The sequence below is a fragment of the Bombyx mandarina genome, chromosome 02 (assembly GCF_030267445.1).
Source record: "Bombyx mandarina strain Sakado chromosome 02, ASM3026744v2".
Lineage (NCBI taxonomy): Eukaryota > Metazoa > Arthropoda > Insecta > Lepidoptera > Bombycidae > Bombyx > Bombyx mandarina.
In genome coordinates, this window is record NC_143209.1 from 5,490,140 (window position 1) to 5,510,089 (window position 19,950).

Below are 19,950 nucleotides of genomic sequence, written 5' to 3' on the forward strand. Positions count from 1 at the left end.
ATATTTTGTTTATTTTTAATTGTAACAGTATTCATGGCCAGACTAAGTATTTGTATTTGGATATATACAATTAAAAAAACTCAATACATAATATATACAAGCTCCCGAAATTATGATACATAATTTTAGATTCTATTTACATTAAAAATAATGGGATTCATGATTAAACAGCGCCTTCACGATTAATCATCAAACTAGCCAATCTTGAGCACTCGTGAGCACGAAACGTAAACACGGATGATAAAAAGCATGCACTACACACAGATTTACCGAAAGGTTATATACTACTTCAATACACAGACCACTGGTTTTTATTACCATTAATAATCGAGCAAGCAATGTACGAGGTAGTAATTTTTTTTTTATTAGATGGGTGGACGATCTCACAGCCCACCTGGTGTTAAGTGGTTGCTGTAGCCCATAGACGTCTACAACGTAAATGCACCACCCACCTTGAGATATAAGGTTTAGTCTGAGTATAGTTACAACGGGTGCCCCGCCCTTCAAACCAAAACGCATTACTGCTTCACGGCGGAAATAGGCGGGGTGGTGGTACCTAGCCGCGTGGATCACAAGAGGACCTACCACCAGTAAACCAGTATCACCTGCATATATGTAGCGTAACAGGAATAAGCTTAGGCTACCAGCGAATAGGTAGGGAGAAAAAATACATTAAGCTTTCACTATGCAAGCTCACAAACATCGCACGGTTAAATCGTCAAACGTGACTTCATTCATCTTTACTGGTGGTAGGACCTCTTGTGAGTCCGCACTGGTAGTTACCACCACCCCGCCTATTTCTGCCGTGAAGCAGTAATGCGTTTCGGTTTTGAAGTGCGGTGCAGCCGCTGTAACTATACTTAAGACCTTAGAACTTATGCCTCAAGGTGTGTGGGGCATGAACATTGTAGATGTCTATGGGCTCCAGTAACCACTTAACACCAGGTGGGCTGTGAGCTTGTCCACGTATCTAAACAATAAAAAAAATTATAAGTTTGACTTCCATTTCATTCTGTCCAATAAGAATCATTCAATTAATCGTGTACATAATATTATGTACGTAATATTGGGTATGTTTTTCTAATAGAACGCTGGCAACACTTGCAAAACAAAAGCCGGTTGCCATTTTGAAAAAAAAAATTTAGAAGAAAAATTAGTTGTTGTTGGAAATCGAGTAATTATTTTACTTGAAACCCTACATCGTAAAAGTACATTTTGAATCGATTATTATAATTGTTAATTATAAACACGTTATACGATAATCAACCTTATATTCATACTATCAAGGTTTATTTTAACGGATACCATTCGTATTTTTTTGTTCTTTTTTGAACATCGACAGCAAACGCGGTAATGTTGCTTATGGTAATAAAAATCAGTGGTGTATATTCGAAATAAATAGCTTCTAGAATTCACTTCTAGATCTAGACCTCATTGGTAAATCTGCGAATACTTTGTGCAATACGTAATAATAAAATAACAAAACGGTATACGATTTAATCTCGTGGACCCCACTTCCCCCAACCCCCCTCCCCCACTTTCTAAGACAGTCTGGTCACCAGTACTTCCGTAGTGAAGCTTTAATACATCTGAGGTTGACTCTGTCTACAGTCCCCGAAAGACCGAGAGCTCCGGTAGCTACAAAATGTACAGTAAATAAAAAATCAAACTTAAATAATAACTTCCAATCCGAGATTAAGCCGTAGACACGTTAGCCGAAAGCATCTAAGGTTAACAAGTTCATTTAGTCGTTCTTTCATTCACCCATTCTTTCATTCGTTCACACCAAAATACCATGATATCGTCTACGTATAACTAAAGTACCATGATATCGTCTATGCATAACTAAAATACCATGATATCGTCTATGTATAGGTAAAACACCATGATATCGTCTATGTACAACTAAAATACCATGATATCGTCTATGTATAACTAAAATACCACGATATCGTCTATGTATAACTAAAATAATGATATCGTCTATGTATAACTAAAATACCATGATATCGTCTATGTATAACTAAAATACCATGATATCGTCTATGTATAACTAAAATACCATGATATCGTCTATGTATAACTAAAATACCATGATATCGTCCACGTACAACTGGTCCGCGGCTCTACGCACCTTGTACCTCTGGTTGGGCGCGTTGTACAGCTCGATGAGGGCCAGGGCCTGGGTGGCCGCGGTCACGGACACCACGAACGAGGGTAAGGAGGAGCAGCAGAGGTTCGCCAGTCTCCCTTCGGCCAGCAGCACGATGCGTTTGCCGTTCGGCCATATTATGTGGTCCACCTGGGAGGAGTAAAGAGTTTGTGGAACTCCCTGCCGCGCAGCTAATGTATTCATGAAGAATTCCACTATCAAGCGATTCCTCATTGTATGGCACAACGGCTGCCCCACCCTTCAAACCGCATTACTGCTTCACGGCAGAAAGAGGCAAGGCGGTGGTACCTACCCGTGCGGACTCACAAGAGGTCCTACAACCGGTAATAAGTCAAATTATAATTTTGCGAGTTTTGGATTTTTATTACACGATGTCATTCCTTCACCGTGGAAGTCAATCGTGAACATTTGTTGAGTACGTATTTCATTAGAAAAATTGGTACCGGCCTGCGGGATTCGAACACCGGTGCATCGCTCGATACGAATGCACCGGACGTCTTATCTTCAGGCCACGACGACTTCAAAAAATGGAAAAACGGTTGCCCCATCCTTCGATCTTGAAAGCATTACTGCTACACGACAGGGTTAGGCATACCCGTGCGGGCTACCACCATAAATTACCCAAATTATTATTTTTACGGACTCAATTTTTATTACACTGCGTTTCTCCTTCGGCGTGAAAGTTTTTCGTGATGGTATTTAATAGAATACACCCGCTAAGTATGCAAGTTGCTGATCACCGAAGGATATCCTGTGAGGAACGCCTGGAAGGCAATTAATAGGATAGACAACAGGCAGTTTGGCAGATAGGCGATACTTGTCGTGATCCTTTTTTTGCCTTTTTTGGCAGACGAGCATACGGCCCACCTGATGGTAAGTGGTCACCATCGCTCATGGACGTCAGCAATGCCAGGAGCAGAGCCAAGCCGCTGCGTACCATTAAGTACCCTCCACAAGCCTCGTTTGAAGAAGGACATGTCATAACGCTCGGGAAACACCGTGGAGGGGAGCTCATTCCATAGCCGGATGGTACGTGGCAAAAAAGATCTTTGGAAACGCACTGTCGATGAACGCAACTGTTCCAGATAATATGGTTGAACTGCTCCGATGGCGGGAGGTGCGATGATAAAAAGGCGTTGAGGGGATCATCTCGAATAATGATTGTGGGGCGGCTCTAGGTTACCTGGCTGCGGACCCTCTCCCACAATAAATCTGGGGTCTTCAGGGCGTACACGTCGATCTCGGTGTTGCTGTGGCCCATGTTGCACACCACGCAGCCATTCTTCATCCTCTCCATGTGCTCCCGCGTCACCACGCCTTTATTTCCCGTCGCCGTGATCACGATATCCACCTGCCTTATGACCTATCAACGTATCACATACAAGGTGCTCAGAATAATGTTACGCCGGTAAAAGTAACGCCATCTATCGCCGAATAGCCGAAACCAATATCAAAGGATCTAGTAACATTTAAGACGCTGGAGAAGTGCAACGCCATCTATTGTCAGATAGCGGAAACGCGCATCGAAAATACTCGACTTGTGAGGAATGTTCTCGATGACTCTAGGGATGTCGTATCGACTATAAAAGCGTTGCAGAGATGGCACGCAGTTAGTCAGTAATCGGAACTACTCGAAGCGAATCGAACGGATCACCTGAAGCGAAGCCGAAGTGAATTAAAAAATTTCAAGTGTTCGTTAAGTGTTCTAAGTGTTGAATACAGTTTTAATTTATACTTCGGTTGAATTTTTATTTATCCCGAGCCCCAGCGCGTAACAATACTAGACTTTTTTTTATTGCTTATATGGGTGGACGAGCTCACAGCCCACCTGGTGTTAAGTGGTTTACTGGAGCCCATAGACGTGTATAACGTAAATGCGCCACCCACCTTGAGATATAAGTTCTAAGGTCTCAAGTATAGTTACAACGGCTGCCCCACCTTTGAAACCGAAACAATACTAGACATTCTACGGCAGCGAAATGTTGCCGGTCCTCGGAAGACATGTCCAGCAACTGCGCGTCATTGAAATGAAGATGTTGCGGTGGATGTGTGACGCGACCAGATCGCATTCGTAACGTGGTTGTAGGACGTCTTGTGAGTCCGCACCGGTAGGTACCACCACCCTGCCTATTTCTGCCGTGAAGCAGTAATGCGTTTGAAGGATGGGGCAGCCGTTGTACTATACTGAGACCTTAGACATAATATCTCAAAGTGGTGGCGGCATTTACGTTGCAGATGTCTATGGGCTCCGGTAATCTCTTCACAACACGTGGGCTGTGAGCTGGTCCACCCATCTAAACAATAAAAAAATGACTATATCCACGGCATTGTTGGAGTTCGTGACGCAGCTAGTAAGCTGCAGGAAAGTCGTCTCTGATGGTATGAGCCAAGTAAGACCCCACAGACTACGTCAGAAGTAGTCTTTTGTTTTTTAAAGTCAAGGACCGAACCCCTACGAGGTCCCCTAGCGGTATGTGGGACTGGTCATGCGACTGCGAACCGCGAGCCCACGGAGTTTTAGGGTCCTACCACACTAAACGACTCCCCTATGACTCTCACAGCCGACGTCCGATCTCCGTCCGGGGTCAGAGCCCGATCAGAGCAGGGGGTTCCCGCGATCAATACTACAACCAGGAACTTCAGAAACACACGCCTTCTACGTACCAGGTCCCAAGATCCCGCGGTACGCTGGTTGGATGTGGTAAAAGCGGATATGGACGAAAATAACCTCATTCAAAAGGATGCCGAAGACCCGGTAAAATGGAGGAGGAGTTTAAGTAGGACAGCGGAAAGATTAAGATTCCTAGGAGCTTTAATAACCCCGATAAACTTGGTAACCTCTGACCTAGGACCGGTGAGCTATTCCTTAGCCGTTTGATTTGTTAATCAATTGCTTTGTTAAACAGGAGATCCTAACTTTTAGAATTAGGTATCAAGCTCTTCCTATTCGTACACTCTTGACAGAGTGGTCGTGGTCATGCATCAGTCGGATTCTAGACCCTAGACCCTAAGCCCTATCCCTGGTACTTGACCCGGAAAACCCTAGGAAGAAGGAGACAGGAGCTTGGCCAAGTTTTTTTTCTATGAAAGTCCTACAGGGTACCAGTGACCCTTCCTGCGTACATAAGGCTCACAAGTACCTCGTTGAGTTTGACGACCCGGAAGCCGTCCATGGCAGCCTGCAAGGCGCATATCGGATCGATTTCCGTGACGTACACCTGGAAACGGATGTGAATGTTAGCACGCGTATTTGGGGCGACGTCTTACAGGGTGATGTTTTTTGTTTTAGTACAGGTGGACGAGCTCGCGATTCGCTGAGCGTTAAGCATGCATGCAAAGCACCACCCTTTTTTTTTTTTTTGCCCGTTTCTGCCGTGAAGCATTAATGCGTTTCGATTTGAAGGGCGGAGCAGTCGTTGTACTGTTAAAACTGAGACCTTACGACTCATTGCTCGAGGTGGATGGCGGCATTTACGTCGTAAGTATCTATCAGCTCCGGTATTCACTTAGCACCAGGGAGGCCGTAAGCTCATCCACCTATTTAAACAATAAAAAAAAGTTTCTACTAAATCAACAATTCTTGTATTTTTGTGATGTATACTCACCACGCACCCAAGGGCCTTGAGAGCCTGACAGCATCCCTTCCCGACCTCCCCGTAACCGCACACCACAGACTGTTTGCCGCCAAACATCAAGTCCGTGCTCCGTTTTAACGCGTCTATTATGCTTTCTCTAAAAAGAAAATTATTTTTTAAAACAGCGCCATCTACAAAAATAGTTAAAAACGAAATTTGTTCAATAAATTTCAATAGATGGCGCTGTTGGACAGTCCGTGACAGATACCGTCAAGATCGACTGATGAATGTACATACATATAACAATTATTTTAATAGGCCATTTGGAATTTGCTTTTAAATTTAATATGGTACTTTGGACATTTCGCTAGACATTAACAACATAAATCGCCCAATTTAAGAAACGAGTTCAAAGTTTCAATAGTTCAAGTTCAAATGGGCAGGGCGGTGGTACCTACCCGTAGGGACGCACAAGAGGTCATCCCACCAGTAATTGCGCAAATTATAAAATTTCACGGGTTTCATTAGGAAAATTGTTACAAGCTCGCGGGATTCGAACCCTAATACTGTCACACCGTTCGATCCGAATACACCGGGCGTCTTATCCTTTAAGCCACGACTTCCTAACAAGCGTAAGGAGCATAGAGTGGCAGAGCATTACCCTCATCGCTTCTTACCAGAAATAACCTGTATTTTCCTAATCAACTAACTCTCACTCAAACTCCCAGCTTTAATATTCCCTGTGGTAAGTGTCACCATCCTGCCCATCCCTGTTATGAAGCAATCATAGGCACCCGCCTAGATATCGGGACGCCCGTCACACAACCATCATACATCACGATGATCAGTCCTACCTCTAAACCAAGGACTAATGATCAAAAGGCGCTCACCGACACGAGTATAAATTATCAAATTTCGTTTTCGTCACAGAGTCATTCACGTTCATCGCTGGCACGCAGAGCTTGCCCGCTTTACTGAGCTGATAGAGCCGGTGGACTCCCGTCACGCTCTCCTCTACTATACCTGGTGGAAGAGAACGGCTCGGCATTAGCACAGAGCTGCGAGAGTTCTCACAGCAGAGCCAAGCGGTCAAAGAGCTTTTTTTTATTGCCTAGATGGGTGGACGAGCTCACAGCCCACCTGGTGTTAAGTGGTTACTGGAGCACATAGACATCTACAACGTAAATGCGCCACCCACCTTGAGATATAAGTTCTAAGGTCTCAGTATAGTTACAACGGCTGCCCCACCCTTCAAACCGAAACGCATTACTGCTTCACGGCAGAAATAGGCGGGGTGGTGGTACCTACCCGCGCGGACTCACAAGAGGTTCTACCACCAGTTAGCTGGCTAAAGACTTTTGGGTTATAAAGGAATGGGGAGGTCTCGCCCGAGATCCTGGTCTCATCCATAGATCACAACTCACAAGGGTCAGGTGGTGTGGATATTTCGGATTTACTATTATTATTGTTATTGCCCTTGTAAGCAGACAGGCATACGGGCCACCTGATAGTGAATAGTTAACCTCGCCCAGGGACGTCAGCAATACTGGGGACAGAGCCAACCTGCTGCCTATCAATTATTTACTATTATTACATCGGAATACTTCACGATATCACACGAAGTGTGTTGTTCGTCGACATTTGATTTTTTCTAGCTACCGTCTAATTTTCTATAAAAAGAAATACTTGGAATGCTCGATCCGCTCTCTGCTATACTTTGAGATACGATCATTTATTACTGTGTGCAAAGAAACGTAAAGGCCAATAAATTTCACTGGTGGTAGGACCTCTTGTGAGTCCGCACGAGTAGGTACCACCACCCCGCCTATTTCTGCCGTGAAGCAGTAATGCGTTTCGGTTTGAAGGGTGGGGTAGCCGTTGTGACAATATTGAGACCTTAGAACTATATCTCAAGGTGTGTGGCGCATTTACGTTATAGATGTCTATGGGCTCCAGTAACCACTTAACACCAGGTGGGCTGTGAGATCGTCCAAACATGTAAGCAATAAAAAAAAAAAATTTTTTTTTTACAAAATTTGAGTAGCAATTATGCGAGTAAAGATCCCACTAAGCTGCGTAAAAAGCTGCGTACATCGACAGGGCGTTAAAATAATTTTGACCACACACCCGAGCTTTGTATTAAAATAGAGGAAGGCGCTTTAAAAGAATCCTTAGCAGTATACTAGCTCTAATGTACCTGTTGCAATCTTGATTAAAAATGGCATTCTATATTCAATTACCTCTCATATCGAGAGTGGCGGAGGACAAATAAGAGACCAGGACGAGCGGACCTTGACTTCGATGTGTTTATATCAGTGTTTCCCAACCTTTTTGGTGCCATGCCCCACTGTAACACTTCTAAAATTTTTGAGGCCCCTGATACATAATATCAAACATAAAAAAAAATATTTGTTCACTTAAGAAGCATAGATGATAGATTTTAAGAAGAAATCACTAGGGAATTGTTATCTGAACACAGTAAGTAATAATTCAAAACATATAATAAAAAATTGAAATTCTAATTGAAAATAATTTTAATGCAGATTTTCTATATTAATTTAGTGCGATTGTCCCCCTTAATTACCCCCTTGTGGGGCGTGGGCCCTACATTGGGAAACACCGTTCTATATCGAGGGTACCGATTTCGGGAATCGAATACGCGACTCCCTAACCGCGTCCGTGTGCAGACTGTTCCTGTAATATTACACCTTTGATATTCTTGAAGGCGGCTCCGTGTTTCTTGAGCATGAGGTGCGTGGCGTCGCCTCCGTCGTCTAGGATCATGTTGGGCTGCCACGTCGCCGTCGGGGTGCAGCACTGGTCGATGCACCACCAGAAAGCCTCCTCGCTTTCGCCGCGCCACGCGAATATCGCGTAACCTTTAGAGCATTGACAAATTGAGGGGGGGGTTGTCCGAGGGGGTTGGGGGGAATCTGTGTTGTTTGTTTTGCGTAAGCAGTCTCAGGTCTCGTATGGGATCTGGGGTCACTGGGAGTTAAGATTCGGGGACCAAGAACCGTTGTAGTCAAGTAGTATCTTACTACGGATAGATTCGTGACGTTCTGTTAAAGTTAATGAACTTTCCCTTGAACTATCCTCGAATACATAAACCAAATGTATAGGGCAGTGATTCTCAAACTCTGTGCCGCGACATTCTTGTATGCCGGCAAACTTTGACATTCAGAATTATTATCACAAGTTACTTTACATATTATTATACTATATAAGTAAGTAGCTTTTGAGCTTCGTCAAAAGTTTGAAATCGTTCAAAATGTGCCATGTGCCAACGACAAAAAGGATCAAGAATCACTAATATAAAATACAAAGATGCCAGATACGATTTAAAACATAAAAGGAACGCAAGCTTAAAATTCTCACACGGCACGCAATGGAACACAATGAATAATTAGGAAACGGTCGGGGTCGGTGACTCTGTCAATTTACGTTTGGCTATTAATAAAAAAGGCTTAACTTGGCAAACGAATAAAGTTTTGTTTAACTATGAGGCCCGATGATTTATGAATGAAATTGAAATTACCCGCGTGCGCTAAGGCGGCGGCCACTTCGTTCTGGGTGCTGTAAATGTTGCAGGCGGCCCAGCGCACGGTGGCTCCCAACGCGGCCAGGGTTTCAATCAGAACCGCTGTCTGAGCGTTGATGTGCGTACAACCAACGATCTGAGAACAATCGAACAGTTTTGAAGTCGCCGTGGCCCAAAGGATAAGACGTCCGGTGCATTCGTATCTAACGATGCACCGGTGTTCGAATCCCGCAGGCGGGTACCAATTTTTCTAATGAAATACGTACTTGACAAATACTAACGAATGACTTCCACGGTGAAGGAATAACATCTAAATTATAATTTGCGTAATTACTGGGGGTAGGACCTATTGTAAGAACGCGCGGGTATGTACCAAAAAAAAAGGTACCACCGCCCTGACTATTTCTGTCGTGGAGCAGTAATGCGTTTCGGTTTAAAGGGTGGGGCAGCCAACTAAATCTTCGTATTACTTCGCAGTACTCAATGTCAGAGCTTAGAGACGTGACGATCTAAAGCCGCAATGAAATTAAAAGTATGTTTAACTAAACTGTATTCGTTTTTTTTTTTTTTTTACTTAACAAAACCATAGACCCACTGCGTTCGCCCACAATGCGTTTCGAGAGATCTTCTTTGCCACGTACCATCCGGCTTTAGAATGATCTCCCCTCCACGGTGTTTCTCGAGCGCTATGACATGTCCTTTTTCAAATGAGGCATGTGGAGAGTATTAAATGGTAACCAAACACCATCAGGCGGGCCATATGCTCATCTGCCTATACGGCAATTAAAAAAAACCATAGCTACAAACTTCATAGCTTTAGTCGCAATACAGCTAGAAACCTTACGGGGTTATACTTAGCTTCACCAAGTCCAAAAAACGTTTGCTCGGCCTCGATATGTTTTCCTACGATTCAGTTGAAATTAAACTACCCAATGTTGTGAGTACCTTGGCATCTTTCAAAGGTTTATCATCCTTGGCTCTGGCGCGCAGAGCCATGATCCCTGGCATCTCTTGCTCTGCGATCTCAATCTCCCGCCGACCGAAGGCGTTTTGCTCTATATTCCTCACACAGTAAGGTGGGTTGGGCTGACCGGCCGCTATGGCTTTCTCGTGGGGCTGTGCTCCTTCGTCTTCATCTGAAGATGACCCTGGAAAGATTGAAGAGAAACTTATCTAACATAGACGCAGAGTTCTAAGACGACTAGAAGGAGGCGTTTTTTTTTTATTGCTTAGATGGATGGACGGACTCACAGCCCACCTGGTGCTAAAGGGTTACTGGAGCCCATAGACATCTACAACGTAAATGCGCCACCCACTTTGAGATATAAGTTCTAAGGTCTCAAGTATAGTTACAACGGCTGCCCCACCCTTCAAACCGAAACGCATTACTGCTTCACGGCAGAAATAGGCAGGGCGGTGGTGCCTACCCGTGCGGACTTAAGAGGTTCTACCACCAGTAGGGCGTGCTCGCATTATGATCTGTATTCTGTAATATGGGTCTTTTGATTCTTCGCAAAACCTTCATAAGGTTTTCCGGTGTGAAAACTCTTATATACCATTATTGCTTAGATGGGTAGACGAGCTCTCGGTCCACCTGGTATTGAAGGGTTGCTGTAGCCATGAGACATGAGGTCTGAGTTACAACTCTCCTCGTATACGTGAAAACGAAAACTGTGAGAAATGTCGAAAATAATAGGTATAATGGCAATAAATTCTTGATTAAACCGCAAAAGTAAATGTAATTGGACACACGAAAACCGAAGAAAATATTAAGTCACAATTGTTTATTGTAACTCTTCAGACCGGAGCACCATGCTGGTTCGCGGTTGTCCTATCTACCACTCACGCGGAGTCACAATACATCCTACCGCCAGTCTTTGGTCATTGCGCAATTGTTTATTACACGATGTCATTCTTTCATCTTGTAAGTCTTCCATCTTTACGTGTGAAAAAGTTATTAATTTGAAAAATCATTACCCGCCTGCGAGATTCAAACACCGGCACTTGATGCTTTTAGGCTCTTCAAGCAGCGGTTAGAGCTCTCCTCAAACTTGTCAGTTAAGACAGAGTTCGACTTGTGGACTAGCCCATAGAGATAGCGATTCCGATCCGATGGTGGATTCAGGGAAGCACTGCTCTTGCATGGGTCAATGTTAACAATTCTCTAGCTCTCAGACTGAGCCCGTGAGGTCACGTACCGGTCTACGAGTAGCTGGAATAGCCCAGGTTACCAACATCTAACCTACCAACAAGAAAAGTTAGTTCAAAAATCCAAAAATTTCTGACAGTTTTTTTTTCCTATGTTGATAGCCTTGAGAGGTTATTTCAGCTTCTCCTTGACGTATATATAGGTGAGCTCACGGGGCTCAAACCGGGAGTGTTGCTAACACTGGCCATAGCAAGAGCAGTGCTTCGCAGAATTTACCACCAGATCGGAAAGGCGACCCACTGAGAAGATCCGGCGAGAAACTCAGTGGACTGTGTTTATGGGTTAATTCACTCGTCGAGCCCTTCGTCGTAAGCGACGGGTTCGACGAGGACGGTGACCGGAGAAAACAGTGCCATCTATCAATGAACCACTGAACTAACACGAACTCTCCTGATTGTTATAAATGTTACAATTACTTACATTCGCTCTTTGTCGAAATCAGAGAATGCCGCTTCTTCACGCTTTGTTTTGTTTCGCCTTTTAAGATACCGCCCTTCGACATTTTTGTTATTGCAAAACTTTTCTGCGGTAATTTTTTATTTATTGAATACTAACTTCACCCGCGTCGAAATCACTTTTATAGTTGTGCTGATTAGTAGTAAAACTAAAAGGTAGCTTATGCTCTTTCCTAGCATTCAATTTAATTTTGTACCAAATATCTTAACAGTCGATTGACAGGTTTAGGCGTGAAAACTCAACAGACTCGTATTACTTACTATATTATCTGTGTGCTTGGTGCGAGTTTTTTAACGTTCTCGTTACCGTAAAAGTTAACTCAAATTTTGTATGCAGTTGGAACAGCGCCCCTAGCGGCAAACGTATGAAATATTTTAACGCCATCGCCATCGAAAACGTTAAAAAACTCGCACTAAGCACACTGTATGTATTACGAATAGTACAGTTATTGAGAGGTGATAGGCTATTTGGTTTAAGTATCATTTTTGCAACTTTACAGGAAAGCCATATAAAGTTTAAAATTGAGAAAAAATATCCCTCGATATAATATGCATAGTTAACCTTTTTTTTGGTCAGGAGGAAATCGCCGTACTCCCACCCTCCACTGGGGATGGCGGGCGGGATATGTCGGAGTCGAACCGACTAAAACCTGCTGCCGCTCAACAACCTACGTCCGAGCCTCGCATGAACTCATGAAAAGGCAAAGGGGGGGAAAGTGAAGCGCTTAGTGCGAAGCACATCTCTTCCATCACCCTCCCCCTCGGGACGCCGGCATAGTTAGCCTATGCTACAGTCCCCGATCCTATTAAGAAAGTTGGCTAGATTTGATCGATATTGTATTGATGGTCGATTAACGAAAACAAAAATAAACCAAAGTTGGAATAAAAATTATTGTAAGGACTACATTGCACAATGACGTGTGTGAAATTCATGTGAAATGTAAAAATTCTATGCCGACACTCACTTTGCGGGAAAGGGACAAAACAAGCCCTCTCGTTTCCCAACAAATTTGTCGAAGGCATATTTATATATTTAATGGTGGTAGGACCTCTTATGAGTCAGCATGGGTAGGTACCACCACCCTGCCTATTTCTGCCGCGAAGCAGTAATGCGTTTCGGTTTGAAGGGCGGGGCAGTCGTTATAACTATACTTGAGACCTTAGAACTTATGTCTCAATGTGGGTGGCGCATTTACGTTATATATGTCTATGGGCTCCAGTAACCACTTAACACCAGATGGGTTGTGAGCTCGTCCACTCATCTCTGCAATAAAAAACAATCCATAATTCTCCTACAACCAGTATAAAACTATTAAATCAAACCAGTCATAAATGAGACGCGCGCACATAGCATTGTTTGCGTTGGGCATATTCAGCATTTAAACTGGAACACATTAATAGTGAGAGCGTTCATGCATGAAACCGTCCATTCCGCGTTGACGTCATTATGCAGAACGTGACCAATAAATGTGTTTTAATGTGGAAATATTTAATCGCTATTATCGTATAAATATATATATGTTGGCGCTCGTCAGGGATGGCTGAGCGGTAGTTTCGTCATCACTCGTATTCGATTAAACTCAGTTTAGTCAATAAAACTTTTCAATAATAATTATTGAAACTCAACACACACAACTTTCATAATGACAGGGTAAACCGACAGTTTCGTTGCACATACCGACAGACCGACTGACTGACTGCCAGAGACTCACTGACTGAGACGGACGGAATGACTGTCTGACACGGACGGAATGCCACGACTCTGTCCACGTACCGCCATGTTATACTGTGGCGTTACGGAGTCTACCCTTCATTTTGTGATATTTATCAAAACAACATTTCATCATTTAAAATAATAATCAAAACCACCGTCTTAATATTACTAAAAGTCGTTATCCACGACATATATATATTTTTTATGGCAATCTTCCGATACGTTCAGCAATTTCTGCCAGTGTCGTGTTATGGCTACACATGGAACATTGTCGAGCTATTTAAACATACTTTATATTATGAAAAGTATCAAATTTTGGCAATAATAATGGTGCCTGGGACTAACACAAAACTAATGTTACTATAAACTTACATATTATAATAAAGATTATGTACAGAGAATAATGCACTACATCATCATTCATCATCATTTCAGCCTATCGCCGTCCACTGCTGAACATAGGCCTCTCCAATAGATTTCCAGTGCGACCGGTCCATTGCCACCTGCATCCAACGAGACCCAGCGCTTTTTACTAGGTCGTCGGTCCATCTAGTAGGTGGCCATCCCACACTGCGCTTGCCAGTGGTCTCAGTATAGTCTCAGTATAATAGTAATTAAACCAGCTTACTTTACTGAGACGTTCGTATTCTAACTTATCCTAACGAAACCTAGGAAGGGTGGCGTCTGGAGATCAGTAATACAGATCTTTGAACCTATTACAGACTTCAGTTCTTTCAAAGGCTAACAAAACAAATTTTAACATCGAATTGTATTTGTGCTATACCTTTAAGCCTCAAATGTATACTGTGAGGTATGTCTCACCCATCAAACAGAAACACATTACTGCTTTGCGACAGAAATAGGCAGGGTGGTGGTACCTACCCGTGCGGACACAAGCCGTCCTACCACGATCATCGAAATATTAAAAAATATGTAAATAAGGTTGACTTCCTCTAACGGAAATTCTTTCCACACTTGAGTTGTTTTGAAAAGCATTACGAATTAATGTAGAATATCAATAAAACATATGCTACGCCACCCCACTAACAAATGGAGCAAGCAAGTCACCCTCTGGCAACCAAGAGACGGCAAACGAAGTAGTGGTCGTCAAATCAGGAGATGGGAAGATGACTTGAAGCAGACAGCGGGACCATTCTGGCTGAGAGTAGCAAGGGATAGGACCCATTGGAAGGAATTGGAGGAGGCCTATGCCAAAAGGCACACCGAACTTAGGGACCTCTTGTAACCCTATGTTTAGGAATAAAAAGGCTATTATTATTATTATTATTATTATCAATAAAACAGCGATGACAGAGATAATGAAATATGAAATTACAAAATTATTTTAGATATATATATATCTGAACGAATCTACTATAAAATATACTTTATATATCTTTTCTTTGTTTCTACAGGTTAGTAGTAGTAATTTTTTGTCTGATATCTAATTGAAATAAATTAAATAAAAAACATTGTTAGTAACATTATTATTAAAAATTCTTATGACATCAATAAGTACAATTCGATACTTATCGATACTTGTACTTACAAGTTCATAGATTTTTTTTTATTGCTTTTATAGGTGGACGAGCTCACAGCCCACCTGGTGGTTACTGCCCGCGCGGACTCATAAGAGGTCCTACCACCAGTAATTACGCAAATTATAATTTTGCGGGTTTCACTTTTACTACACGATGTTATTCCTTCACCGTGGAAGTCAATCGTGAACATTTGTGAAGTACGTATTTCATTAGAAAAATTAGTACCCGCCTGCGGGATTCGAACACCGGTGCATCGCTTCAATACGAATGCACCGGACGTCTTATCGCATAGGCCATGACGACTTAAAAAAATATATATAATAAATAAATTCTTATAAATATATTAAGCTTATTACGTTAATAAACTGTAACTATACATATATCTCCAGATGGACGACAATTGCTGAAGAGTTGACGTGTTTCTGTAGCAGCTTAACACCATTAAAGACCACCAGCAAAACTTTGGCAATGGAGAAAGCTTTCCTGAATAATACTCCTCTCACAAAAATAAATCTTACCTAAGCTAGTACCTAGTAAGTAAGTAGTAGTGTGGGGAGGCGGAATTATCACGTCGGGGTCACCAGTGTAGGCTTAACGACGGAGGAAAGATCTTCCACCCAGCGGGTGATATTGCTCGGTAGACCGACGGTCCGAATGTTGTTGTTCGGAACTTGTATATATGCAAGCTTATCTTGAAAATGTCGTAAGCGAGATTCAGGCATCTGTCAAATATCTTGCGTTGTACCCGCCACAGTAGTACCTAGTAGTAAGTAATCTAGGGGCTAATGCCAGCGAAACCGGGCGAGTAGGTCAGCTCACGGGGCTCTAACCGGATTAAGTTCCTAACACTAGCCGTAGCAAAAGCAGTGCTTCATAGAATCTACCGCCGGAAACGCTACCCACCGCGAATATCCGGTGAGAAACTCAGTGAGCTGTAACTTTTTTTTTATTGCTTAGATGGGTTGACGATCTCACAGCCCACCTGGTGTTAAGTGGTTACTGAAGCCCATAGACGTCTACAACGTAAATGCGCCACCCACCTTGAGATGTAAGTTCTAAGATCTCAGTATAGTTACACCGGCTGCCCTACCCTTCAGACCGAAACGCATTACTGCTTCACGGTAGAAATAGGCAGGGCGGTGGTACCTACCCGCGCGGACTCACAAGAGGTCCTACCACCAATAACTGTGTGTGTCACCGAACCCTTGAACGCCAAACGGTGACTGGCTTCTTACAATAGTTTCCTTAGACACAATCGATAACTAAGTCTCAGCTCTATTAACCTAATACACGGCGAGCCAAAAGCCCGCCTAATCATGTAGCTTTTGAAAAAAGAACTTACTTATTATACACACATACATGCCCAGCTCAATTTAAATACCAAAAATAAAAAACAAACTTCGAAATATCAAGTGAAAAACAAATTGAACTTACGTAAAGCTTCTCTATTGTTTTCCTTATGGGCACGCAATTTGTACACGTGACTTACAATTAATCCTCCAAACCCTTATACAACCATAACGCGATGACGTCACGTTAACAAAACGAATTGTAACTAGATACATAATTCACATTGTAGATTCTGCGGAGTACTGCTCTTGCTTGAGCTCAGCTTCTCAGCGCGAAGCTAGAATGGCCTCTTAGAATACCAGCGAATAGGTAGAGACAACATGACTTTGGATACACAAAATAGCAGTAGATTTGGAAGCCACAGATGTTAGTACCACGGTCTAAGAACGCGTTTCAAGATAGGCATGGAATTGAAAGGCAAAAGGGGGGATTTAAGTTACCCGGTTAGACTCTGATCTAACCCTCGCCTAACCGGGTAAAAGGCTTGGTGGCGTACGGTTAATATGGCACGATGCCCAGTTTGGCTTTCGACCTGGACTCTTGACTGAAACGGCTATAATGAATCTCAAGCATACCGTCCAGTGCGATACAGACAGAGACGCCTGCTTTTTAAACTTATCTAAAGCGTTTGATCTGGTGGCGTATGACAGGTTGTGGGATAAGCTGTCGAATGATACAGACTTGCATCATGAGTTTGTCTCTCTCTTGAAATACTGGTATGGTAAGCAGAGCAACTTTGTGAAGTGGTCGGGGTCGCAATCGGATATGTATAGGCTGGATTGTGGGGGATTGCCATCGCCAAGCTTTTTTTAATTTATGCCTGAGTCGTGGACACAGCAATGTCGGCGTCGGCTGTTCCATTGATGGTGTGTTTGTTAATAACATCAGTTATGAAGACGATATGGTGTTGCTGAGCCCATCAGGGCTCTCAAAAAGCAGATTAGGATATGCGAGCGCTATGCGAAGGAACATGGGCTCAGATATAATGCCGTTACAAGCGAACTAATGCTATTAAAATCAGGCAGAAAGACCTATGAAACTGTCCCATCAGTCACACTCAGCGGCAGTGTTCTTAAGCAAGTATTGCAATTCATGTATCTGGGTCACTGGGTCAACTGAGACGCTTGCAGACGATGTAGGACAGGGAGTGCAGGGCTTTGTTAATCAGGGGTAATACGGTAGCTCGTAGGTTCTCGCGGTGTACCTACTGCAGAAATGAAAGTTACTCTTTTCAGAGTATACTGCCAGTCTTTCTACACGTACAGCCTATGGGTTAAGTATACCAAGAAATCCTACAATACCCTGCGTATCCAATATAATAACGCTTTCAGAGCTCTGTGTGCTTAGTGCGAGTTTTTTAACATTCTTGATAGCGTAAAAGTAAGCTCATATTTGTATGGAATGGGATCGTTTGGGTACCTTTGCCGCTAGGGGCGCTGTTCTAACTGTATACAAAATTGGCTTAACTTTTACGCTATCGAGAGCGTTAAGAAACTCGCACTAAGCACACTGATGTGGCTGCCACGTCATTGCGGTGCGTCGGGGATGTTTGCGGATGGGCAAATAGATAGCTTCGCAGCAATCATTGGTAAATTGCTTCCCTGATACGCCGCGTGCGGGTCAGCCGCAACAGGTGCCTACGACTGTTCGCCTCGCGAATGGATCTGGACTGCCCAATAATGCAATACTGGATACGTGTGCATGTTGAGCATTCTGGATCCAAACCAGCCTTTAGGTTAAGGTAGTTTTGACATTCATTTTTAATACGCTTTTATTAGCTTCAGACGTATGTATTATATGTTAGTATGTAACGGAATCTTTGAACACGATTTTGACCCCCTTCAAAATGTCGAATTAACTCGAAATTTGGTATACGGCTGGTATGGTATGGTTAGGTATGGTATTTGGCTGATGACAATTCAATATTAAAAAAAAAAAAAAAAATTTAAATTCAACTAAAAAATGAAAAATAAATAATAGTTTAAAAAAACAAAATACGCCTTTATAGAATTTTTTTTTGTTTTTATTATTTTTATTTTATTCCGATTTTGTAGATACTGTTTTTATGTAATTATGATATTCTATATGAAATGTTATTGTTAATTAATGTAATATATATGCAAAATCTGAAGTAAATTAAATAAATAAATATAATATACAGCCGGTATCTCTTCATAATATGAGACGCACGTTGTACACTACGAGATTTTTAGACTCTCACTCTCAGAGTGGATGCATCTTAAACAGATTTAATACACTGCAAAAAAAAGGGAGGGATATTATTATAAATTAAAAAAAAAACCGAAACGCGAGTTTATTTAAATTAATTGCTAGTTTATGTATGACACCGTCCATCGGAACGACTAAAATGACATTAGTAGGTCGTGTAAATTGTTAATATTTATTCGTATGCGCCATTCAATGATGCGACATACTTAATGAGTGGTACACGTTTCACATAACGTTTGCCATAGACGTATGAATACCGTGACCCGCCTTGAGACATGAGGTCGATTGGATATTATTAACCCTTTATTTGACATCTAGGTCACCGGTGCCCTAGGCGGCGCACTGAATTACTAGTGGTAGGACCTCTTGTGAGTGCGCGTGGGTAGGTACCACTATCCTGCCTATTTCTGCCGTGAAGCAATAATGCGTTTCGATTTGAAGGGTGGGGTAGCCATTGTAACTATACTGAGATCTTAGTACCTATATCTCAAGGTGGGTGGCGCATTTACGTTGTAGATGTCTATGGGCTCCAGTAACCGCTTAACACCTAACACCAGCTAAACCTAAAAGACAACAAAATTAGGCAATCCGGACGCTTAGTGACAGAAATCGACATTACAATTTTAATTTTTTTTATTGCTTAGATGGGTGGACGAGCTCACGGCCCACCTGATGTTAAGTGGTTACCGTAGCCCATAGACCCATCTACAACGTAAATGCCGCCACCTACCTTGAGATATAAGTTCTAAGGTCTCAAGTATAGTTACAGCGGCTGCCCCACCCTTAGAACCGAAACGCATTACTGCTTCACGGCAGAAATAGGCAGGGTGGTGGTACCTACCCGTACGGACTCACAAGACGAATGTTAGTAAATTCAGACCTTAGCGATAAGACCGCCAATTGTACTTTTTTGTTTTTAATGTATCGCACTGTTTATTTGTTTTTTGGTGTACAATAAAGAATACTCTCTCTCTCTCTCACCTATACAGTAACAACGATGGTCATTGAATCGGCGGATAGGGCGAAAGGAGATGACCTTTCATTTGTAAAAAACAGCTTCAGGCGATTTTGGGGTGACCCTAAAACCGGCATGCGTGATCTTTCCGACAGAAATAGGCGGGACGGTAAACACAGAGTCATGTAGACCAATTGATTAAAAAAAA

At 42.6% G+C, this 19,950-nt stretch overlaps 1 protein-coding gene across 8 annotated transcripts in view; it reads right to left on the reverse strand.

Annotated features, from left to right (window-relative positions):
- The window catches only part of LOC114245678 (Adenosylhomocysteinase like 1), a 46,460-nt gene that overhangs the window by 12,773 nt on the left and 13,737 nt on the right, over window positions 1–19,950 (reverse strand). For 2 of the 8 annotated variants that reach the window (XM_089735683.1, XM_028177933.2), the window contains exons 1-9: window positions 11,919–12,186; window positions 10,235–10,425; window positions 9,287–9,425; window positions 8,457–8,627; window positions 6,639–6,771; window positions 5,779–5,905; window positions 5,314–5,391; window positions 3,357–3,536; window positions 2,135–2,302 (exon numbers count right to left, since the gene is read on the reverse strand). In XM_089735683.1, coding sequence (XP_089591809.1) covers window positions 2,135–2,302; window positions 3,357–3,536; window positions 5,314–5,391; window positions 5,779–5,905; window positions 6,639–6,771; window positions 8,457–8,627; window positions 9,287–9,425; window positions 10,235–10,425; window positions 11,919–12,000 — 1,269 coding nt within the window. In that variant the 5' untranslated portion in view covers window positions 12,001–12,186. Of the gene's footprint in view, window positions 1–2,134; window positions 2,303–3,356; window positions 3,537–5,313; window positions 5,392–5,778; window positions 5,906–6,638; window positions 6,772–8,456; window positions 8,628–9,286; window positions 9,426–10,234; window positions 10,438–11,918; window positions 12,187–19,950 lie in introns of those variants that run through there. The other 6 variants (XM_028177928.2, XM_089735669.1, XM_028177927.2 and 3 more) reach the window with 4 other exon arrangements.